The 23,058-nt window shown below is 40.4% G+C and overlaps 5 protein-coding genes and 1 pseudogene across 16 annotated transcripts; 3 read left to right on the top strand and 3 right to left on the bottom strand.

Moving 5' to 3' along the window:
• The first annotated feature begins 490 nt into the window (after positions 1 to 490).
• On the top strand, positions 491 to 6,729 carry LOC104769241 (ATP-dependent RNA helicase DEAH12, chloroplastic). Of its 2 annotated transcripts, XR_015593226.1 has the most exons (5): positions 535 to 1,592; positions 1,822 to 3,186; positions 3,387 to 3,821; positions 4,007 to 5,154; positions 5,309 to 6,729. XR_015593226.1 is itself a non-coding variant. In XM_010493404.2 (4 exons), the coding sequence occupies exons 1-4, from the start codon at positions 672 to 674 to the stop codon at positions 6,580 to 6,582; spliced, it is 5,328 nt and encodes a 1,775-aa protein (XP_010491706.2). In that variant the 5' UTR covers positions 491 to 671; the 3' UTR covers positions 6,583 to 6,729. The 2 variants fall into 2 exon arrangements, 1 of the variants encoding a protein (XP_010491706.2); XM_010493404.2 differs by having other exon boundaries at positions 491 to 1,592; positions 3,387 to 5,154.
• Positions 6,700 to 8,489, bottom strand: LOC147918449 (histone H3.2). Its single transcript, XM_087505531.1, has one exon. The coding sequence runs from the start codon at positions 8,487 to 8,489 to the stop codon at positions 8,079 to 8,081; it is 411 nt and encodes a 136-aa protein (XP_087361657.1). The 3' UTR covers positions 6,700 to 8,078.
• On the top strand, positions 7,257 to 8,561 carry LOC104769242 (E3 ubiquitin-protein ligase RING1 pseudogene; annotated as a pseudogene). The gene has a single exon (XR_015593232.1). The product of XR_015593232.1 is annotated as an E3 ubiquitin-protein ligase RING1 pseudogene (transcript).
• An 822-nt stretch (positions 8,562 to 9,383) lies between these two features.
• LOC104772191 (histone H3.2) lies at positions 9,384 to 10,071 on the bottom strand. Its single transcript, XM_087505530.1, has one exon. The coding sequence runs from the start codon at positions 9,977 to 9,979 to the stop codon at positions 9,569 to 9,571; it is 411 nt and encodes a 136-aa protein (XP_087361656.1). The 5' UTR covers positions 9,980 to 10,071; the 3' UTR covers positions 9,384 to 9,568.
• Positions 10,072 to 11,371: 1,300 nt separating this feature from the next.
• Positions 11,372 to 13,003, top strand: LOC104769244 (putative clathrin assembly protein At5g10410). The gene is made up of 2 exons (XM_010493407.3): positions 11,372 to 11,933; positions 12,071 to 13,003. The coding sequence occupies exons 1-2, from the start codon at positions 11,521 to 11,523 to the stop codon at positions 12,756 to 12,758; spliced, it is 1,101 nt and encodes a 366-aa protein (XP_010491709.1). The 5' UTR covers positions 11,372 to 11,520; the 3' UTR covers positions 12,759 to 13,003.
• On the bottom strand, positions 12,995 to 22,381 carry LOC104769243 (protein DETOXIFICATION 26). 10 transcript variants are annotated; one of them, XR_015593233.1, is made up of 10 exons: positions 21,823 to 22,381; positions 21,449 to 21,736; positions 21,033 to 21,286; positions 20,815 to 20,901; positions 20,604 to 20,660; positions 20,180 to 20,418; positions 19,980 to 20,098; positions 19,669 to 19,758; positions 13,608 to 16,426; positions 12,995 to 13,289 (listed from the first exon to the last, which is right to left on the bottom strand). XR_015593233.1 is itself a non-coding variant. In XM_010493406.3 (9 exons), exons 1-9 carry the CDS (start codon positions 22,090 to 22,092, stop codon positions 13,233 to 13,235), a joined length of 1,461 nt encoding a protein of 486 aa, XP_010491708.1. In that variant the 5' UTR covers positions 22,093 to 22,381; the 3' UTR covers positions 12,995 to 13,232. The 10 variants fall into 10 exon arrangements, 6 of the variants coding, with proteins under 6 accessions (XP_010491708.1, XP_087361662.1, XP_087361658.1 ...); XR_015593235.1 differs by having other exon boundaries at positions 13,608 to 16,434; XR_015593234.1 differs by having other exon boundaries at positions 21,033 to 21,270; positions 21,823 to 22,355.
• Between the last annotated feature and the right edge of the window lie 677 nt (positions 22,382 to 23,058).

The raw sequence follows: 23,058 nt of genomic DNA on the forward strand, positions 1-23,058 counted from the left end.
ACTTATAGGAGAACCAAATTAACAACAGATAGGTTTAATTGAAATGGGCCTATATTTTAAGGGCTCTTTAAAAAAATTCGGGAGAAAAGTTTTATCATATTGGGCCTTTAGGCCCGAAGATTAGTCTCTTTTATCCGTCTCTCTTCGTTTTATGCACAAATTAGAAAACTTTTTAATCAAGTTTTCTACGTGATTTTATAAATAATATATATTTTTACCTATTTGTAGAAACCTGTCCCCTTTTTCAATATTTTTTGGAACTAATTAGTAAATATTTTTTTAATAAAATTTGACTGAAATTTAAATGATTCAATACATAATTAAGGAAAAGTAATTAAGATTCACAAGAATATGAATTTAACTATATAATACCTTAACTATTTTTAGCTGATTTTTTTATAATTAAATGTAAAATACAAAAATATGGAAAACAAATCAGAAAGAAAAAGGAATTAGGTTAAAAAGGTAAAAAAGAAAGAGTAGAAGAAACGCTTTAGAAAAAAAACAAAATATTAATAAATTTTGGTATCGTGTATCTCGCTGCATATCTCTCTCTCTCAACCTTTTCAACTTCAGTTGTCTCTTCTCTTTCGCTCTCTCATTGTTAAAAAAAAAAAGAAAACACACAGACAAAAAAAAAAAAAAAAAAAAAAAACTGGCATCAACCCATCATGAGGAGCTCTTTTCCTCTTTCCGACGGTGGAAGATCGGAGACTGATCGTCGTCATCCTTCGTTTCCCTCATCCTCCACGAACCGTTGTTACTCTCGCTCTCCACAGTACTCTCCGCCGCTCAACCACCGTCCTACTTGGAACCACCATCACTCTCACTACCCTAACCCCAATTTCCCGCCAAATTACAGACGCGATCGGGCTCCCTCGTCGTCTACTAGGCCCAATTTCATCGTTCAGCTGCTTCACCCGAGGGTTAACGCCGCCGCTAAGAGGGAAGAGATCAAGAGTCTCGCTTTGCTCTGCGATGTCCCGGAGGAGTCTGTTCATGTGCCTCAGTTCGGTTGTGTCGCCGGAAGTTTCAGATTTCGTCAGTGGGTCGATGCGCGTTCTGCTGTAGTGGCGCTTTGGGAGTATCGGCTTCGAGGGGAACATGATTTTGTTCCTGAGCTGATTCCTAATGTTGTTGTTCCTTCTGATATGGACGAGCTTAAAGACAGGCTTCGTGATCTTTTCTCGGGTCATGTGATTTCGCTTATGGAGAACGGTGAAGGTGTTAAGAAGGTGGAAAGTGAGATTGATGAGAAGAATCGTCAAGTTGAGTCCTTTGAGTCTAAAAAGGGTCTTAAATTTGAGGTTTTTGAGAAAAAGAAGGCTGTTGAGTCGGAGAGGTATTTGGTTGTGAAGCGGCTTGAAGAATTTAAGAATGCTATGAAGAGTATTGTGAGATTCCTGAAAAGAAAAGACGGGTATGAGTCTGATGGTAAGGAAGAAGATGATGTGGCCGTGTTTAGTTTGGAAGGGGCTTATGATTGGAGACGTATTCATAGTTTGATTCGTAGGGAGTGTAGAAGGCTAGAGGATGGACTACCTATCTATGCCTATCGCCGGAATATTTTGAAGCGGATTCATGGTGAACAGGTATGCATTTGTAGTTATCTTTGAAAGCTTGGGAACATTACCGAATCAGCTTCAAGTGCTCATATTATGTGTCTACATTTGCATTCAAACTCTTTGGCTCTTGATTATAGAAAATCGTTCCTCAGTGATCTGAGTTGTTAGGATGTTTTCTGCCAAGGTTCAGTTTTCTCTGTATTATAAATGAATTTGTGTTTGAGTGTGTAATAATTCATTTTAATGGTGTTTGCAGATAACGGTGTTGATTGGAGAAACTGGTTCAGGGAAGAGCACTCAGTTGGTTCAGTTCCTTGCTGATTCTGGAGTTGCTGCTGGTGAGTCGATTGTTTGTACACAACCACGGAAGATTGCTGCCATGACATTGGCTGATCGGGTCAGAGAAGAAAGCAGTGGTTGTTATGAGGAAAACACTGTCCGTTGTACTCCAACTTTTTCATCTACGGAGCAGATTAGTTCCAAAGTTGTATTCATGACAGATAATTGTCTGCTTCAACACTACATCAAAGATAGGAGTTTATCTGGCATTTCATGCGTTATTATCGATGAAGCCCATGAAAGAAGCTTAAATACAGACCTTCTTCTGGCATTGCTTAAGGAGTTGCTATGCAGAAGGGTTGACCTAAGGCTTGTTATCATGTCTGCCACAGCCGATGCCTGCCAACTTTCAGACTATTTCTTCGGTTGTGGAAAATTTCTGGTCAATGGGAGGAACTTTCCGGTGGAGATTGTATATTCCCCTTGTGACACAGAGGAGACTTCTGCTGTTGGCGGCATTGCTTCATATGTTGGTCATGTTGTTAAGATGGCTGTGGAAATACATAAAACAGAGAAAGAAGGAACCATACTTGCATTCTTGACTTCCCAAGCCGAGGTAGAATGGGCATGCGAAAGGTTTATAGCTTCGTCTGCTGTTGCTTTGCCTTTGCATGGAAAGCTTTCAATGGAAGAACAATTTAGGGTTTTCCAGAACCATCCTGGGAGACGAAAAGTGATATTTGCCACAAATATTGCAGAGACGTCACTGACTATTCCTGGTGTCAAGTATGTAATTGATTCTGGGATGGTGAAAGAGAGTAAATATGAACCTAGAACGGGTATGAGCATCCTCAAGGTGTGCCAGGTCAGTCAGAGTTCTGCTCGACAACGTGCTGGTCGTGCTGGAAGGACAGAACCTGGAAGATGTTACAGACTGTACTCAAAAAACGATTTTGATTCAATGAGTCTTAATCAGGAACCTGAAATTCGGAGGGTCCATCTTGGTGTAGCACTTTTGAGGATTCTTGCTCTCGGTGTAGACAACATAGCAGATTTTGACTTTGTTGACGCGCCTGTCCCAGAATCCATTGCAATGGCTGTCCAAAACCTTGTTCAGCTGGGTGCCGTCGTAAAGAAAAATGGTGTTCTTGAATTAACACAGGAAGGGCATTGTTTAGTCAAGCTCGGTCTGGAGCCAAAGCTTGGAAAGTTAATTTTAGGCTGCTTTAGATACAGAATGGGCAAAGAGGGGATTGTTCTTGCTGCTGTCATGGCTAATGCCAGTAGTATATTTTGCAGAGTTGGCAACTTCGATGATAAAATGAAAGCTGATCGCCTAAAGGTATGATTCTGAGCTCCTGGTTAAATTTGTTATTATGGTAATCTTTCCTGTTACGTTTACGTTATTTATTTATCTGTTTACGTCTAAATAATTTAATAATTCTCTACTTTTCTGAAAGGTTTGAACTTTTAGTATTAGATCTTTTTACTACCTATTAGAAGATATGTTCTGAAGTTTTTTTTTACTTTGACATGCTCAAGGTGCAATTCTGCAATCATAATGGAGACCTGTTCACTCTTCTTTCGGTGTACAAAGAATGGGCATCTCTGCCACGAGAGAGAAGAAACAAATGGTGCTGGGAAAATAGCCTGAATGCCAAATCAATGAGGAGATGTGAAGACACAGTCAAGGAACTGGAGATATGCATTGAGAGAGAACTTACTCTTGTCAGTCCTAGTTACTGGGTTTGGAATCCAAGTGCGGGTACTAAACACGACAAGCATTTGAAAATGGTTATACTTGCATCTCTTGCAGAAAATGTGGCGATGTACACTGGCTATGATCAGCTTGGATATGAGGTGGCATTGACTGGTCAACAAGTTCAGTTACATCCAGCGTGTTCCTTGCTAGCATTTGGCCAGAAGCCAAGCTGGGTTGTTTTTGGTGAACTTCTGTCGATTGTGGATCAGTACTTGGTATGTGTAACTGCATTTGATTTTGAGGCTTTGTATACGCTTGATCCACCACCACCTTTTGATGCATCTCAGATGGATGAGCGGAGGCTCCGAGTGAAAAAAGTGGTTGGTTGTAGCAGCACTGTGCTAAAACGATTTTGTGGGAAATCTAATCGTAGTCTGCTTTCAATTGTTTCTCGTGCTAGGTCTATTTGTAGGAATGAAAGGATTTGTATTCAAGTCGATGTTGATCAGAATGCGATTCTACTGTATGCGCCTCCACTCGACATGGAAAAAGTGTCAGCCCTTGTGAACGATGCATTGGAATGTGAAAAGAAATGGATGCGTAATGAATGTTTGGAGAAGTATCTATTTCATGGTCGGGGACAAGTACCCGTTGCACTGTTTGGATCTGGTGCTCAGGTAAAGCATCTTGAAGTTGATCAGAGGTTTTTGACAGTCGATGTACTTTATTATGGCGACAATGTTGTTGATGACAGAGAGCTTCTGATGTTTCTGGAGAAGAGGATTGATGGGTGTATTTGCTCTATTCATAAGTTTGCTGCGAACAAAGACTGTGATGAGAAGGAGAAGTGGGGCAGACTAACCTTTCTCACGCCTGAATCTGCAATGAAGGCAGCCGAAATTCAGAAATTTGATTTCAATGGATCAGTTCTTATATTATTTCCATCGCTGTCAACTAGTGGAGGAATTTTCAAGATGCCTTATTTCCCTTCCGTGACAGCTAAGATTCTCTGGCCGCGAAGGGAAAGCACTGGTAGAGGATGTCTTAAGTTCCCTTCCGGAGATATTCACAGTATATTTGGTGGGATCTCCAACCTTGAGATAGGAACAAATTCTGCCTATATTCAAAGAGATCAAAAGTCCAATGATTCTATCTTGATAAGTGGGCTTGACAGTGATCTTTCGGAAGCAGAAGTTTTAGATGTTTTGGAGTTGAAAACTGGGATTAGAGATCTGAATTTTTTCATTTTCAGAAAAAACAGTGTGCAGTGTCCATCTCCTACTGCTTGCGAAGAAGAGTTGTATAACAGAATATTTGCGCATATGTCAGCAAGGAATCCAGAGCCAAACTGTGTCAAAGTTCAAGTTTTTGAACCAAAAGAAAAAGATTATTTCATGCGAGCATATATTACTTTTGACGGGAGATATCATTTGGAAGCTGCAAAAGCTTTGCAGGAGTTAAATGGACAGGTGCTACCTGGATTTCTTCCATGGCAGAAGATTAAGTGTGAACAATTGTTTCAGAGCTCCATAGTCTGCTCCTCTTCTATCTACAACACTGTCAAAAGACAATTGAATGTTTTATTAGCAAGGTTTGAGAGACAACGAGGTAAATTCCAAAACCATATTTGAGCTGTTTCCCCTTAAATTTATATTACCTTCTGTCAACAAAAAAAACCTTAATGTTTTATTAGTTGACGTATTTTTCCTGTGAACTTTGTCCAAAGCTTGATGTGCATAAACGTTTTTTTATGATTTTGTAGGGGGTGACTGGCGTCTGGAACCAACTCATAACGGTGCTTATCGTGTTAAAATTTGTGCTTATGCAACAAGACCCATTGCAGAGATGCGAAGAGAACTTGAAGAACTCGTAAGAGGAAGACCCATAAACCATCCAGGCTTAACCCCTAGAGTCCTGCAGCATCTTATGTCCAGAGATGGTATTAATCTGATGCGGAAGATCCAACAGGAGACTGAAACTTACATTGTATTAGACAGGCACAATCTCACAGTACGCATTTGTGGATCAAGTCAGAAAATTGCTGTGGCTGAACGAGAACTGGTTCAGTCACTTGTGGCTTATCACGAGAGCAAGCAACTTGAAATCCATCTCCGAGGTCCTGATATCCGTCCTGACCTCATGAAGGAAGTGGTGAGGCGGTTTGGTCCCGAGCTCCAAGGTATCAAAGAAAAGGTACATGGTGTGGATCTGAAGCTCAACACCCGGTACCATGTTATTCAGGTTCATGGGAGCAAAGAAATGAGGGAGGAAGTACAAAAGATGGTCAATGAACTTGCACGAGAAGAGAGTGCAATGGGTGAAAAACCAGATGACATAGAAGTTGAATGCCCCATTTGCTTGTCTGAAGTCGAAGATGGCTATTCTCTTGAAGGATGTTCACATCTCTTCTGCAAAGCTTGTTTGTTGGAGCAATTTGAGGCATCGATGAGAAACTTTGACGCATTCCCAATACTTTGTTCTCACGTTGACTGTGAAGCTCCAATAGTACTAGCTGATATGAGAGCCCTCTTATCACAACAGAAGCTCGATGAACTCTTCCGAGCATCCTTGTCCTCCTTTGTAACATCTAGCGACGGAAAGTTCCGGTTTTGCTCCACACCTGACTGCCCTTCCGTCTACCGTGTAGCTGGACCTCAAGAATCCAGAGAGCCATTCATATGTGGAGCATGTAACGCAGAAACATGCACAAGGTGTCACCTCGAGTATCACCCGTTAATCACATGTGAAAGGTACAAACTGTTCAAGGAAAATCCGGACTTGTCGCTAAAGGACTGGGCAAAAGGGAAGGATGTGAAGGAGTGTCCGATTTGCAAGTGCACGATAGAGAAAACTGATGGGTGTAACCATCTGCTGTGCCGTTGTGGGAAGCACATTTGCTGGACCTGCTTAGACGTATTCACTGAAGCAGCACCTTGTTATGCCCATTTAAGGACAATTCATGGCGGAATCGGCGGGGTTGGTGATCTCGTGGATCTTGATATCCCCTTAGCAGAGCTCGGTTTCCCCAGGCCTTGAAACCAGACTAGACCTGACCGGAGTACCCATGTAATCTGGTTTTGCTTCATGTGTACATATGTGAATATAGTGTAGTTCGGTACCTAATTATACCTTCTTTAACCAACTCAAAACCGATAATAATATATAAACCGGATGCTAACTAAATTGAGATCGTTGTTAATTTAAAAAAGACTTAGGACTTGAATTGACTCGCTAGTCGCTACATCACTGATTACGCGTAAATGTCCACAGAGAGAGAGAGTTTACTAGTAAGTTGAATGGAAACTACTTTTCAAACTACACAGACTTCATCATCGCCTTAATGGCGTTTATCACTTTCAGGAAATTTCCACCCACTTTCGAACCCCTTAAAAAGGACAAATCCTCCAATTCGTCAAGTCTTGTAGATTGTGATGTGTCTGTCCCCTTCTCTGGAATTTTTAATACATGATGACCCACTTATATTTCTTCACGATGAATTTTTGGTTCATGACTCTGTCTTAGGTTCTAACTTCTAACCCGTATTGTGGGTTGTAGCGTCCTATATCTTCTCGCTTTCATCAGAAGAAAAATCTTCGAATTGTGTTCGAGACACATATTCCCCTGTTCTTGTTCTGTTTTCTACTAGCTGTGTCTGAAAATATAAAGTATCCTATCTTTTGCTCTGTTTCAGTTATCTCTAAACTCCTACAATGGCGTTTAATCACAGAAAGATGCTTGTTTCATGTCTACGTATTAATGATCTCAACTTTTGTTTACATCAATACCTTCCGCCGCCGCCACCGCCACCGCCACCGCCACAGAGGGAACTCTCTCTTCTACTCCCCACCACGATCTGGGTCGCAGGCTCTATATTACTCTTCCTATTTCTCGTCATCTTCCTCTACCTATACCTCACGCAACCACAAAGGACCACAGCCGCCACAGTAACTCCCGGTAACACAAACCGACGGGAAGACGAGGAAGAAACAGAGGAGAGAGAACTCTCCGACTTCCACCACGTCTGGCGAATCCCCACAGTCGGTCTCCGCCGTTCCGAGATCAACTCGATCACAGTCGTTGGATTCAGAAAGGGACAAGGTTTAACCGACGACACTGAATGCTCCGTCTGCTTAAACGAGTTTGAAGAAGACGAATCATTAAGATTGTTACCAAAGTGTAGCCACGCCTTTCACATCAACTGCATCGACACTTGGTTGCACTCTCACAAGAACTGTCCTTTATGCCGTGCCCCTGTTCTTCCTCTCACTAAACCTCCTCATCCTCATCAAGAAACAGAGACCAATCATCATCAACCAATTCCTACTGAATCAAGCAATAACCTCAGTGGAGGACAAGAGAGCTCTACATCCCGAAACCTTCACATTCTCACAAGAGCACAAAGCGATTTGGCAAACCATTGTGGCACTGGAAGAGTAGAAAACGTGAGACGATCGTCTTCAATCGGAGGAAGCTTATCACTTTGCGATGTCAACAATATTAAACCATAAGCAAGAGATAGCTTAAAAGAGTCTTCAAGCTCGTTCACCTCTGATTCTCCTAGCGAGCTGGATATCCTTAGGCATGATTGTAACCCTCTTAGCATGAATCGCGCAGAGGTTAGTATCTTCAAACAAACCAACAAGGTAAGCCTCAGCTGCTTCCTGAAGAGCCGCGACGGCGCTGCTCTGGAACCTCAGATCCGTCTTGAAATCCTGAGCAATCTCACGAACTAGACGCTGGAATGGGAGCTTGCGGATCAGAAGCTCCGTGCTCTTCTGGTACTTTCTGATCTCTCTCAAGGCAACGGTTCCGGGACGGAATCTGTGTGGCTTCTTGACTCCTCCGGTGGCGGGAGCTGACTTCCTCGCCGCTTTGGTTGCGAGCTGCTTCCTTGGTGCTTTGCCTCCCGTGGATTTCCTAGCGGTTTGCTTAGTACGAGCCATTTTTGAAATCAACTAGCTTAAAAACAAATGTTTCTTCTTCTCGAGGTGTGTTGAATTGTGAATGTTGATGATGAAGATTGAAGTCTGGAGAGGTATTGGTTTTTATGGGAAGAGAGTGGCGGTGAGATGTAAAAAAAACATGGAGGGAATTTTTTCGTTTTGGAGGGAAGTTTACTTTCTAGTCCGTTCGATTGAGAAAAAGACAATCAACGGCTGAGATTATCAGGATATGAATCCGTGTGAGTACTTATCAACCAATTAGAAGAGTTTGTTTTCAAGAGTATTTGGCGATCCGCGTGATGTATTTTCAACCAATTAAAACCATTCTTTTGCTCCACGTGGACTTTTTTCCGCTAATTGTAGTACGTTTGAGTGTTTTGTGAGTTGGCGCTCATTCGAAAAAACTTTAGGCCTTGAGCGGCTCCAATATTTTTCAGTAGTAAAGTCTGAAATTTTTAAATTAAGCAATTTTGACTTGGGAATTTTTTAAAAAAGATAAGTTACTCTTCAATTGATTGATGATATTTGTGTACCACTAATGGAACATACGATTGCGTTTTTTAATCCGATTGTTTACTATCAAAACTTCAAAACTAAAGAAGGAAGAAAATAACAGGAACAAATCTCACAATAAATTTAAAAAAAAAAAAAAATCGATTGCCAAATTGTAACGCAAAAAACATATGAACAAGTTACAAATTCATACGCCTACTCTAGTAAAAAAAAACTCATCGGTGCTTCACAATTTTTATCAGATTAAGATACCAAAGCTTGATTGAAAAAGTAAAAACTAGTCTTCCAATACAATTACGAGTAGCACGAATAAGTTTTGTTCATTTCATTAACGAAACGATAAATGTGGAAGATACTGGTTCTCAGATCAACAAATTAGAATATGAAAATAACAGTAGATTGATATTTCATTTGGGAATTTCATCGAACATCTGGAAGACCAAAATCTAAACATATGATTACTACTTGAAAACGAAGAGAGGACTGATTTACATATCCAACGAAACCAAACAAGCTAAATCCATAACTAAATCGACTACTACTCTTCTCCTTCGTTCTTGGTTCTCTTAAGCCCTTTCTCCTCTGATCCTCCTCGCAAGCTGAATATCCTTAGGCATGATAGTGACTCTCTTGGCGTGGATCGCACAGAGGTTAGTATCCTCGAACAAACCAACCAAATAAGCCTCAGCTGCTTCCTGAAGAGCTGCGACGGCACTGCTCTGGAACCTCAGATCCGTCTTGAAATCCTGAGCGATCTCACGAACCAATCTCTGGAACGGAAGCTTGCGGATCAAAAGCTCTGTGCTCTTCTGGTACTTCCTGATCTCTCTCAACGCGACGGTTCCTGGACGGAATCTGTGTGGCTTCTTCACTCCTCCAGTGGCCGGAGCTGATTTCCTCGCCGCTTTTGTCGCGAGCTGCTTCCTTGGAGCTTTTCCTCCGGTGGATTTGCGAGCGGTTTGCTTGGTACGAGCCATTTCTGAGTTTCTGGGAATGTTAAATTTTACTTCTTTTGATTTTGATTTGCTGAGAGAATGTGATTGAGATTGTTGTGAGACTGAGAGATTGTGAGGTGTGTTTTTTATACTCGATAGAGAGAGTAAGTGAATATGTTTGATCCGTTAGATCTATTTTCTTATCAACGGTTGAGATTGTTTTTATCATTGCGATCCGCGACATATATCAACTAACCAATCAGAATGATTTCTAAGTATCCGCGTCATTTGTTAAGTAACAAATCAGGAATTTAGCTTCTTTCCAATTAAAATATAGACGCGCCGATTCGTGGAATAGATTGAAATTTCCTAAAATTGGATAAAATGGCTTAATCAACATATCCCAAAGGTTAATAATAATAACATGCTGTTTGTTGCTATTAATCAAATACATATATAATGTAGTCCGTAAAATATGTTGTAGGTGTTATATACATGAAACAGGTAGGTGTCAGCCAATATGCTCCAACCTATTGTCAATGCTGAACACACACGTAATTTGAAATATATGTTTATGCACAAGAAGAAGAAGAAGCCCATGGTCTTCCATGCGACTGTGCCCTTTACATCCATTATTCTTATGGGATCCTAAAGCTTGACTTGACCAATTTTGTCTGAACGCATTTTTATGAATATATCATTCATGTTGACATTATAAATAATCTCGTATTGGTGTCCAAATTATTATTTATTTCTTTTTTTTTTTTGTGCGTCAATTCACTGGTAGCATATTTTTTATGTTTATTGTTATAAAAGCATAGAGTAACACAACACATGCTCAATACTCAATAGTAACTAATGTCAAAATCTTAAGTGATTTTTTAGCATCTGTGGTTTATACATTATACATTGATTACATTCATAAGTAATTTTTAAATTTTTGTGTTATTATTTATTGGAAGCAAAGTATCTGTTATGTTTTAATTGCTGAAGATTCAGTTCAATTTTTAAAAATATTAATAAATTAAATACATATGAATTTTGATGATATTTAGATTTGTTTCAATAATTTTGATAATATTTTGATTTGTTTCATAATCTATAGTTAAAAAAATCTTTATATTTAACTGGTAAAAGATAATATTGGTATTTGCCACAATATTGGTTTACAATACAAATCAACGCTGTATTAAAATAACATAGTAGTTGATCAGACTTATTCGTTACAAATCAACATTTTATTTAAAATACCAACCATATATTGATTGGTCTATGAACTCGTCATATGTAATATAAAGTTTTTTTAAAGGATCGACGACTTTGGAATGAAATATATACAAAATTAATAGTTAAAGAAAAGGAAAATTAATAAAATTTGGATGTCGACCAAAAAAAAAATAATTATAAATTTGGATGTTTCAGAAAGGAAAACTCACGTATGTAAATAAAAAAAGACAACTATAGAAAAAAAAATGGAAAATGTATTAAACGTTGGAGGCTTATAAAAAAAAAGCAAATCCCACAAACCTCACACAAAACAAAGTTGTTTCAATTTTATTTTTTTCTTAACATCCGTCGAAAGAATGCCAGAATTCAAAGCTCTACTATTCGGAAAAGTCAAAGACAAAGCTTCAATAGGTAAAGCAAGACTGGTTCATAGTTTCAGTTCGAATTCCGTCAAAAACATTCATCTAGCTCTCTTGAAATCAACAACTCATAGTCATCGTAAACCGCCAGATAGTGACTATGTCTCCGACGTTATCTCATACTCCAACAGCCGTTACGCTCCTGCAGCTTTCGCTGCGGCTCTATGGAGGATACGTGTCACCAAGAACGCTTTCGTGGCTAACAAATCTCTCATAGTCTTACACAAACTTATCAAATCATCAAAAGACACGTTTGAAGGACTCGATCACCGTTGGAACAATCTGAAATTGAGAGAGTTTTGGGACACATCTTCAAGTCTAGCGCAAGAGTTGTCTCAATGGGTTAGATGGTAAATTTACTTTTTCTCCTTTTTTTTCGTTTGTATTCTATCAATTGATTGTGACGTTTATCAAATTATTTGGACTTGTTCATACATACCGACGTTGATATTTTATCTAACAATTTTTTTTTTTTTTTGTATTTCAGGTATGGACTATACTTGGATCATCAATCGTGTATTTCGAAGGTATTAGGATCTTTCCCAAGTTTCATGGAGAGCTCAAAAGAGAGAGCTAAAGAGAAAGATCGTGTTTCGTCTTACAAAACCGGGTATATTATGAATCAAACCGATTTCCTTGTATGTTTATTCGAGCACGTATGTACCAGACCGGAGTGCCCACCTATGTTTCAAAACAAGATCGTGGACGAGATCAGAGAGCTCGTGATTCAAGACTACTTCGCGGTTATGATGCTGATTGTTGTACGGCTTCAAGTGTTGAGTGAAAGATTAATTAAACCGGGTGTTAAACCAGTTGGTGTTTCCGGTTTGAGTCTGGTTTTGGAGAGACTTGAAGAATGCAAGGAGAGTTTGAGTGGGTTTTTCTGGCGTTACAGACGTCTTGCAGAAGATTTTTGGTGTTTGGTTGAGATGTTGAAGGCCGAAACGGCAAAAGACAATAAGGAGATTGTTGAATTCGTCGGTTCGGTTCAGACAACGGTCAAGGACGATGAGGAGATGGTTGAATTGACCGGTTCGGTTCAGACTGAATGGGTAACATTCGATGACACTGAGACGGCAACACACGAGGTGGTTCCATGGGATTCAGAATGGGTAAAATTTGATGATCCAAATGGATTGACGAATGAGTCAGTCTGGCTAAGTCTGTGTACGTAGTATTTGATAACTGGTTGGTTTATTTAGGTGAGGAAAGATCCGGTCTACTCATGGTAAGGCCGAAGGCGTCTCACTACGAACATAAGTACTAGCTGAATGAATTAATTTGGATTTTGTCTTGGAATGTGTTGTGTCATTTTTTTTTTATATAAATGTGCTTGAAACCTTATTTCATAAAGACAGGGAAAAGTGATTCTGTATGTAAATAACTTCTTATGAAATCTATGAAGTGAAAGTGTGTATAATTTCTCTTTACTTGAAAAACAAAAACAAATTTGGTCATCGATCCGGTTTCGGTTTAGAAAACCGAACCAAAGATATTACATCTATGTACTAGTTGCCCATTCAATCAATTAATCATATAATGTGAGATTGAAACGATAGGGATATTTGTTTGTTACTTAGATAAAGATAATTTAAATTCATTGAACGTATGCTAGAAAATAATTTTATATTATAACCAAAATACCAACTTCAGTTTCTTTCGTCAGGTACTGACCATTTTTGAATGCGCATACTTGCTTTATGTGCCTGCAATGTTTAAACTTTAAAGTAAACACACTGTACACAGTTACTTCTTTGTTACCAAGAAGAGGTAACAAAACAAAATACTAGCCTTAACACTTGACAGTAAACAAAAAAAAAAAACTTTTTTTTTTTTTTTTTTTTTGTTAAAGGGCATTCAAATAAAAAAAGAGAGAGAAACAAAATGTTTACAGGGCGAGGCCCAAAAGGAAGCTCAAATTATGAAAACTCTAATTAAGTAGTAGCTAAATTTAAACCCATAATTAGGACAGAACCAATATTGAACCGAGGAGTTAAAATTGAACCAAATAGTTAGGAGTGAACCAGATAGACGGTTGGGCGGTATAGACACTTCAAACCACCTTCAATAGCCATCAATGATTGAGAGAGAAAAATCTTCGAGCTTTAGATCTCATGGCCTCCACGGGCGATTAGGGTTTCAAACCTGGTCAGTGTGCTGATCCTGCGAACCATTGGAGAAGTATAGATGAGGTGAGGGCAGGATTTGAGTCGCGGAAACTTAAGGCTCTGTTTCTGATCAAGGTGTCAATCTGACGGATGATAAGATCCGCCGATTTGAAAGAGTTTCTGTGAAGTCGATGGTTCCTCTCTGTCCATAGGGCATAGATCGTGGCTTGCCAAGCGATGAGGAGCAGTAACCTGGCGTTTCGACTTCCTCTGAGGGAGATAAGGCTCTGAATTGTTCCATTCCATGATCGAATTGCATTATGTGAGCAGCGGCGAGCTGTGGTGTGCCAGATGGTCCAGCTGAAAGGGCAGTTAAAGAAGAGATGGTCTCGGCTTTCATCCTCGCCATTGCAAAGTAAGCAAACTGGGTCGACTTGCAGTCCCCATTCTCTTAGTCTGTCCCGAGTAGGGTTTCGATTCAACACAAATAGCCATGTGAGAAATTTATGTTTCGGGATCCCTCTAGAGAACCAAACTACCTTATGCCATGAAACCGTAGGGAGGTTACATTTGAGGGCTTGACATATTTTTCCTGTTGAGTGGGCATCCTTTAATTGATCGTCAATCCACCAAGTATGTGTGTCAGGATCGTCTGAAGGATGAATAGTTGAGAGCTCTATGTGGTAGTTGACCTGCGTTTCTGACCGTGCAGGAGGCAACCTCCATGCTCCTCGATGCCATAAGTCTGCTAAAGTGGCTCCTTTCGGGATTCCTAAAATGCCTTCACGGTGGAGGTAGGTTGACATTCTTCCCAGTTTCGACCAATGGTCACTCCAAAAACTACAATTTTTTCCATTTCCCACTTTCAACTTGATCCAGGGGTAAATCTCTTCTCTCATTTTTAGGAGTTTATTCGCGAGCCAGGAATACTTGGTGTTTGGCTTCCGCGTCCAGAAGTTACTAAGATTACCCGAGAGAACAGATCCTCTAAACCAAGCTACCCAAACAGAGCCTGAACAAAAGAAAAGGAGCCAGATAAGTTTGATCATACATGCCTTGTTCCAACTTTTCAGATCCCGTATTCCTAACCCTCCTTCACTTTTTGCAGCTATTACCGTCGCCCAAGCCACCCTTGCTGAGTGATGGCCCTCCGTAGTTCCTTTCCACAAGAACGCACCACACAAAGAGTTCAGGATATTAATGCATCTCTTTGGCAGTACAAACGCAGAGGACCAGAAGTTTGTGATCCCGTTTATGACTGTATTTAACAGTTGGAGTCTGCCTGCGAAGGAAAGGGTCTTAGTTGACCACGCATTAAATCTGCCTTTCACCTTTTGGATAAGCGGAGCACAGTCTAAAAGGGTGAGTTTCTTTGTGCAGAGGGGAACTCCTAGGTAGCGGATTGGGAGTTGACCGTGAGATAAGCCTGTTTCTGACTTGATTTGATTGATTTCAGGGTCCGAGAGGCCAGAAGTGAAGAAACTTGTCTTTGGGAGGCTAATTGCTAAGCCCGAGACTTCTTCAAACTCTTTTAAGACTTGAAGAACGCTTTGCAGTGAGTTTAGCGAGCCATCTACGAAGATAAGCAAATCATCTGCAAAGCATAAGTGAGTTAGCTTTTGATTTTGACATTTATGGTGATAGTGAAATTTGCCTCCTTGTGCAGCTTGGTCAAGCATGAACGAGAGACAGTTCATAGCAATGACGAAGAGGTAAGGAGAGAGCGGATCTCCTTGCCGCAACCCTCTGGAGCCTTTGAAATACCCGTGCACATTACCGTTGAAACCCACTGAGAAAGAAGGGGTGCAGATACAGGCTTGCAACCAACGAATGTAGAGTTCAGGGATTTCAATGCCTCGCAGACAGCTGAAGATAAACTCCCATCGTATTGTGTCGAATGCTTTTGCTATGTCGACCTTTATTGTAATGCGCTTTGGTCCTTTTTCTTTGTGGTAGCCATTAACAAGCTCTGCTGCTAGCAATGTATTTTCTACTAACAGTCTTCCTTTTATAAATGCAGACTGGTTCCTTTGGATCAGATCCGGGAGAACTGGCTTAAGTCGAGAAACTAACAGTTTGGAGATGACCTTATAGAGGGTATTGAGGCATGAAATGGGCCTGAAATCCGACACTAGAGTGGCGCCTGGAGTTTTTGGAATCAGAGCAAGAGTTGTTGCATTGATTGCCGAAGGGAGGAAAGAAGTTTGAAAGAACTTGAGGATGCTACCTTGGACTTCCTGACCCAGAATCTCCCAACTCGCTTTGTAGAAAGCAGAGGTATAGCCATCAGGCCCTGCCGCTTTATTTGCATTTAGCTTAAACATCACTACTCGAATCTCTTCCATAGATGGTAAGGTGACCATTGATTGTTTTAGTGCAGGAGAGCAACGAAAATTGATTCGAGACTGAATCCAGGCTGGGGAAATGGTAAGAGGAGGCAAAATCAGAGGACCAAGGATTGACTGGAAGTGACTAACTGCCATATAGCTCATCTTAATGGGATTGTCGACCAGTGTACCAGAGAGAGTTGTGAAGGATCTGATGGCGTTGAATGCATTCTGAAGCTGAGTGATCCGGTGGAAGTAAGCCGTGTTTAAGTCCCCTTCTTTGAGCCAGTTGATGCGCGACCGCTGCCTGAAGTAAGCCTCTTCGATTTGTCGCAGAAACTCCCATTTGGATTGTAGTTCTCTCTCCTGTTGGAACAAAGTGGTTGAAGGGGATGACATGGATTGTACCTGCATAGCTTGAAGCAAAAGGTTAGTTTCTCTCACTCTGATTTGAATATTAGAAAAGTTCTCTCGAGAAAGTGTTTTTAACGCTCTTTTTAGTGTTTTTTGTTTTGCACTTAGTGTCGACAAACATATTTCCCGAGAAGTGGAGTTTCCAGCAAGAATCCAAGCAGCTTCAACCGTTAGGGTAAACAGGGGATGCTTGGTGAGAAAATTGAAAAATTTGAAAGGTTTGGTCCCTGAGGTGGGGAGGTTTGCATTGAGGTTAAGGATGCAAGGAGAGTGGTCTGAGATTTCTGGGGCTAAGAAAGTAGCTACACTATCAGGGTAACACGTTAACCATGGATTGTTCACCAATAACCTGTCTAGTTTTTTTGCAATGGGGTTTGACGGGTTCTTGTTTGTCCAGGTGAAGTTTGGGCCTTGATAGCGTACATCGAGGAGCTCAAGTTGCAGGAGGCAGTCACGAAGCTCAACCATACGCGAGGTTAAGTGATTTACAAAGGGACTTGAGTGTTCGGCTGGATGAATTATTTGATTAAAGTCCCCTCCTACCAACCAAGGAGCCGTGTCCAGCTGAAATCTTTGATGGAGGCTCAACATTTCACACCAAAGGTCAGTTCGCTCTTCACCTAGGTTAGGGGCGTAGACGGCAGTAAAGTAAAACCGATGACCATTGGTTGAAATTTCCGCTGTGATCAAGTGCTTTGTTTGATGCAGGACTGAGACTGTGGCAGGCTGACGCCAGATGAGGACTATTCTACCATCTTCGTCCGAAGAGTGGTTTGAAGTGTAATGCCACCCAGGGCAAGCAAGGTTCATCACTCGGTTCAAATTTGGTTCCTTTATGTGGGTTTCTAAGATAGCTCCAAAAGTAGGCTTATGCATAGTTAGCCAGTTAACAAAAGGCCTGTGTTTATCCGGGTCATTTAGACCACGAACGTTCCAAAAAAAGGGCCGTATATACATAGGAAAATGAGAAAATTATAGGTGATTTGGATCCTCTCCCTTATGTGGGAGATTCGCCAGAGTAGGACTATTAGGGTCAGAAGAGGTAGGTGGGTCAATTTGCATGGCTGAAGGCGGGAGGGGGGAAGTAGGTGGGTTAGGCGAGTTAGGCAAGACATTTGGGGATGGAGGTGTTTCTGAGGATGGGTTTGGAATTTGGGAAGGCGGTGGTTGATTAGTTAGGATGTCAAAAGGGTTAGTGGAGATTGGGATGGAGTTGTTTCGCAAGGGAGTGGACTTGTTTTGTGTAGTGGGTGGTTTCCTAGCTTTTGCTTTGGATTGGGGTCGGATAGGGTGATTAGTAGTGGTTTTCTCCTGAGGTACGGAAAACTGAACAGCAGGAGGAAGGGTTTCTGAAACAAGAGAGGTGGGTGGGGAAGGAGGAAGGGGGGAGCAACCTGAAGAGAGACCAGAGGAAGCTCCAGGGTCAGGGATAGAACTACTCGTGGGAGCATGAAAAGGTGGTGTTTCCGCATTATGTCCTTTGGGAAGAGGTTTTTCATTAGTCTTTTGTTTCTGGACCCAGGACGGTGCAACTGAGGGACAATAGCGAATTACGTGACCTATATCTTTGCAGTGAGAACAAGTGGGGGGAACCCAAGGATACTCGACTGAGATTGTTATTATTTCTCCACTTTCTCGTTGAATCTCCACCGAAGAGGGGAGGGGTTCAGTTAAGTTTCTCTCGACCTTAACATGGGCTTCTGAAAGACTGACGAGGTTCCTAGTGAACTCATCCATTTCTTTAGGTTCACCCACTAGACCAGCCACAAGACTTATTCCTTTGTGGTGCATTAAGTCAAAAGGCATGCCCTTTAGGTGCGCCCAAATGGGGATGGCATCCAAATTCATGTTCTCACCTCCAGAAGCATTCCACTGAGCCACGAGAAACATGCAGTCTCCAATGTACCACAGTTTTTTCTCTAAAACTTTAGTTCGAATGAATTCATTGGGCAGCCTGACTAACATTGAGTTTTTTGAATGGTTTAGGTGAATCTCTAGCCTTTGGCCTCTTCCCCACATGTGGCTAAGCATACTATGAATTTGTTTGTAGGGTGGGAGCCTTCCTTTGAAGGTGCCGATGATGAAATCTTTGTGAAGCTCGGCTCCCTCTTGGAAGACTGCATCTGGAATGACAATGCGAGGCTTCCCTTCTGGGGAATAGTCTACAGGGGCCAAGCGGGTTAGGGTTCTATCTGCACTTTTCTTAAGTTTCTGAGCCAAAGTTTCAGGTCTTGAGCTTGAGGTTTGTTGTTGAACTGACTGATGACTCTTCTCCAACTGCTGGGTTTGAGTAACAGTTACTGGGGCAGAGGATGGTGGGGAGGGTAACAGAGGACCCTCGGGAGAGATGGCACCTGAAGGATCACCAGGACAACGAGGTAACGAGCTTGAGCTTGAGGCTATAGTTGGACGGGTTTTCTCTTGATTACAGGAAGTCAAAGGGGGAATAACAGATGGCTGAGAAGATTGTTGGGCTTGTACCTTTTGAGTCTCTTGCGCCAAAGGTTCGGGATGGGAAGGGTTCAGTTGGGCGTGTTCCTCTTGAGTCTCTTGCGACAAGGTTTTGGGGTGGAAAGGGTTTAGTAAGAGACGGGTAACCTTTGGTGGGGATTTGGTAAGGAGACCATCAGTCTGGGCTACAGTTTTTCCTTGTGACACTGTAGCAGTGTTTGCAGATCTAGGTTTTGGGGCCAAGGAGAGGTTGTATGAGTTAAGGATAGCTTGAGCCTGGGGGTTTACTACCACAGGAGTTGATTTGTGAAGAGCAGGAAGTGCTAGGATTACTCGCTCTGGGTCGACATAATCAGTTTTGGTTAGGGGCGAGAGAGAGGAGGGAGAAGTGGGGGTGAGAGGGGGGAAGTCAGAGAAGGAGATGAGTGGGGAATTGTCTGGGGGGTCGGGAGGGAAGGGAGGGGGTCGATTTGAGCCACCTTCAGCTTTCGCTGAAGCTGGATTGCTGCCGGAAACTCGAATCTCAGGGAACCAGCGGTTCGCCGACGACATGGATTTTTTTTTAAAAAAAAAAAAAAAAAAAAAAAAAAAAAAAAAAAACTTTATATTATCAACTTAGTAAAATTATAACGTCTGACAAGAATAAGATTCTTATTCATATATATATATAGGCTCTTTTTGTTGTTAAAAGTCTACTACTAATTATGTAAAAAAAATGGATTATAAAATCTTCAAATAGTATTAAAATGAAAAAGATATTTTGTAGTATTAATTCTTCTTGTTACCTCATGATCCCAGTCGCATCTTGCAGTGATGACTATTAATATCAACGTTTGAATAGCGGTTCCTCCGAATATCATACCGGCCCATATTCCCTGTCATCATCATTACAAAGGCATACACATATGTATATATTAGTTCATCTCCACAAATATTAAATATCAAAACAAAAATATAATTTGCCGACATCAAAAAAATTGCCGACTGCATCAAAAATTATCAAGATATTTTTTTTTTTTTTTGTTTAAATGCCGACTAAAGTATGTATTTAATTTTGAGTAAATATATAAAATAAATGGATTAAAACATGGGAAACCTTGACTCCAAAATTAAAAATCCAGTCCAAAGTAAGTCCACACGGAAGCCCGATAAGGTAGTAGCATGCCAGAGTTGTATATGCCACGTATGATTGCCAACCCGAACCAACCGCAACACCTTTTAAAATCAAATTAAAAAGAAAGTCCAAAGTCAACACTACTTCTGTTGACCCGGTTTACGAATATAATTGAAGCGTACCGGAAATAACTGGTTGCACACTGTTGAGAATAATAGTGAAGGCTAAGAGACCAGAAAGGTTATCAACTTCGTTTAAGACATCTTCACTTGAAGAAAATATCAAACCGATTTGGCCATGGAGAATTTGTACCAACACAGTGAAGAATAATCCGATAATCAACGATAGTGCGATGGACACAATCGTTGCAAATCTTGCTCCTTTGCCATTGCCAGCTCCTAGTTCGTTTGCCACTCGAACTCTGTAAACACAATAACTAGTATTTATTTGTACGATAACTATATATTCTCTTGTAAAGACATTTATGTGCATCTAAATCTAATCCCGAGTTTAATTATGTTAATGCATGTCAACAAAACATTAATTGGTGAACAATGAACAAGGTTGCAGCCTTTAATATATGTGCCATCAAAGAATGCAAGTTACCCTGTTCCCGCAAAGAATGCAAGTGGAATCATCATCTCCCAACTATTCACCGACATGCTAGCAAAAAAAAAAAAAGGTCCAGTACGTTAATAATGTATATTTATTCGGTAAAAACAGTAAAACTTACCAACAAAAAGCACAAACAAGAACAATGTTGATTGATGATTATAAGAAAAGCAAAAAAAAAAAAAAAGTAAAATATATGACGTACCATATAGATAAGGAGTCCACCGCAATTTTTGCATTTACTAGGTTTCCGGTCATCACGACTAGTATTTTGTAGTACCAATTCTCTAAGCTATATATTAGACCCAAAAAAAAGTATTGTAAGAAGTTGTTTCCGACTCATATAACTAAACTTGTAAAAAAAAAGAAAATATTGATATGAAACAATGGGGTTTTTTGTTTCAATTGTTTGACGAATGGTACCAAAGCATGATTCCGGAAGAGGCAGAAAGTTTTGTGAATTCCAAAAGTCCGGTGAAAGCTTCGGAGGAGAAGCCAGTCCAAGTGTCTGTACAACCGCCACGTGTGCTGTACACAAATAAGATGATAATGTTCAACCACCAAGGTACGTTCACACTAGCCATGGTCCCTACGATCCCGAGATTATAGCCATACACGAAGAACCAGCACACGAGAATATGAGCCGCAAGTGATACTCCAGCTGAAATTGCAATCACCTACTTAGACATATAATGAAAATGAGCAAACCAAACACATTTAGTTTTTATATATAGTACTAGCTAGCTTCAGACTGCTAGAGCCAATCTCAAAGTTTTCCACTCTACCAATTATTTAATAATCAAATTAAGACCACAATCTACGACCAATAAGTAACATACCTTGTTCTTGAGCTGACATTGTAGGAATCGGTTGAGAGGGAAAAAGAAGGCATAGGCGAAGTGGACGGGGATGACACAAAGGGCAATGCTCCCTGTTAGCTCGGCAATATCGTCACTCTGACCAATAAACTTAAGAATCGGCGTTGCGAATAAGTACATAGGAAGTAGCAAAATGCAACATAAGAATAGAATTATCCAACATCGCTGCATATATATTCCCAACATATAATATTTCCTCGCTCCAAACGCCTGACCGCATAATGTCTCCATCGCACTCGCCGTCCCAAGCTGCATAAACATTTTTTTTTTTTCTCATACTCATTAAACAATATAATATACAATCCCGAAAATGTATTCTAGTACTGTGCACATACGAGTAAACCGTAGTTGAAGCCGAGTGTGAAGTTGTTAATAATGGAGATGGCAGCGAGTTCAAGATCACCGAGATGACCACCGAAGGCTTGGGTAATGACGAGGATCGAGTTAGTAGCGAGTCCGGTAAATATGGCCGGTCCGACAATATACCATAGCTTCTTAGTCTCTGTCCATATTTCTCTCGTCACTCCTCCACCTTCCTCTGTCGCATTCAAGAGCGAAACAGTTGCTTCTTCTATTGCTTTTGATCCGGCGTCTTTCTTTTCCATCGCGGATCGTCTTTTTTTTTTTAAGAGAAAGGACGACTCTTAAATATGATAATATGGGAGTTGCTGGAAATGTGAATCGCTTCCGAAGTATTTGAGTTGAATTATATTTGTTCTTGATAACGGGTAAGTAAGCAATAGATATTGTTTCCCCTTTCATTCAAGTCTTTCTATATTAAATTTCCCTAACCAAATAAATTTGTTTTATGCATACTATTACTAGGTAACGACTAGTCGACTACCACATATATTTGTAATTATGCTTTGAGGGAAAAATCAAAAAATCATTTGTGGTTGTTGTTGTAGCTGCTTTTGGAACAAGAAGGGGGACCAAATTAAATATGAATAAAATAAAACAAAACAAAACTGAGTACAGCTAAAATGACAAGGAAAGACAGAGCCAGTGACTACGTTTGGTTGGAAATCAGTGCGATCAACTTTTTAGGTAATGATTTGGTAATTTTCAAAACAGACAGACAATTCGGAATTGAAAATAATCTAGGAGATTATTAATTACTTAGATTGATTGATAATAAATCACGTGGTTGAATTAATATGTTAAAACGTAATGTTTGTTAATCACCCATAAGTAAAAGAAACAGTTAACAATTTGCAAAACCAAATACAATAGATGAGTTCTGTACATAAGTCACTTTTTTAATGAATCTTACATCATTTCACTAGGTCCGTAAGTCTATTTATATCTGATGGTCGCTTTGTTACGTTTGGAAAATTTATTTACCGTCGCCATAAATCGCCACAAATTGTCATCTATATCCCGTCTCTACAAAAGCCCAATCGTTACAAGAAGAAACTTGTGGACTCAATTATTATTCTCTGCTTAACGATAACACATAACGAAAAAAAACATTAACCAAAACATAATAGTGCGCGCCAACATAATTGGGCTAGACTTAATTGGTCATATCGAACTAATTGGGCTAGACTTAGTTGGTCTCACTACGAACG

The sequence above is a fragment of the Camelina sativa genome, chromosome 20 (assembly GCF_030686135.1).
Source record: "Camelina sativa cultivar CO46 ecotype springtype chromosome 20, ASM3068613v1".
In the NCBI taxonomy this organism is placed as follows: domain Eukaryota; kingdom Viridiplantae; phylum Streptophyta; class Magnoliopsida; order Brassicales; family Brassicaceae; genus Camelina; species Camelina sativa.

Bases quoted from the DNA above. Each gene is read 5' to 3' on its own strand.
- LOC104769241 (XM_010493404.2), top strand. From the start codon at position 672: ATGAGGAGCTCTTTTCCTCTTTCCGACGGTGGAAGATCGGAGACTGAT. The intron at 1,593-1,821 runs GTATGCATTTGT...TGGTGTTTGCAG, and splicing joins AGCGGATTCATGGTGAACAG to ATAACGGTGTTGATTGGAGA. The intron at 5,155-5,308 runs GTAAATTCCAAA...ATGATTTTGTAG, and splicing joins AAGGTTTGAGAGACAACGAG to GGGGTGACTGGCGTCTGGAA.
- LOC147918449 (XM_087505531.1), bottom strand. From the start codon at position 8,489: ATGGCTCGTACTAAGCAAACCGCTAGGAAATCCACGGGAGGCAAAGCA.
- LOC104772191 (XM_087505530.1), bottom strand. From the start codon at position 9,979: ATGGCTCGTACCAAGCAAACCGCTCGCAAATCCACCGGAGGAAAAGCT.
- LOC104769244 (XM_010493407.3), top strand. From the start codon at position 11,521: ATGCCAGAATTCAAAGCTCTACTATTCGGAAAAGTCAAAGACAAAGCT. The intron at 11,934-12,070 runs GTAAATTTACTT...TTTGTATTTCAG, and splicing joins TTGTCTCAATGGGTTAGATG to GTATGGACTATACTTGGATC.
- LOC104769243 (XM_087505532.1), bottom strand. From the start codon at position 22,092: ATGGAAAAGAAAGACGCCGGATCAAAAGCAATAGAAGAAGCAACTGTT. The intron at 20,419-20,603 runs GTAACTTGCATT...TTGTGTTTACAG, and splicing joins GCATTCTTTGCGGGAACAGG to AGTTCGAGTGGCAAACGAAC. The intron at 20,099-20,179 runs GTACGCTTCAAT...TGATTTTAAAAG, and splicing joins TGTGCAACCAGTTATTTCCG to GTGTTGCGGTTGGTTCGGGT.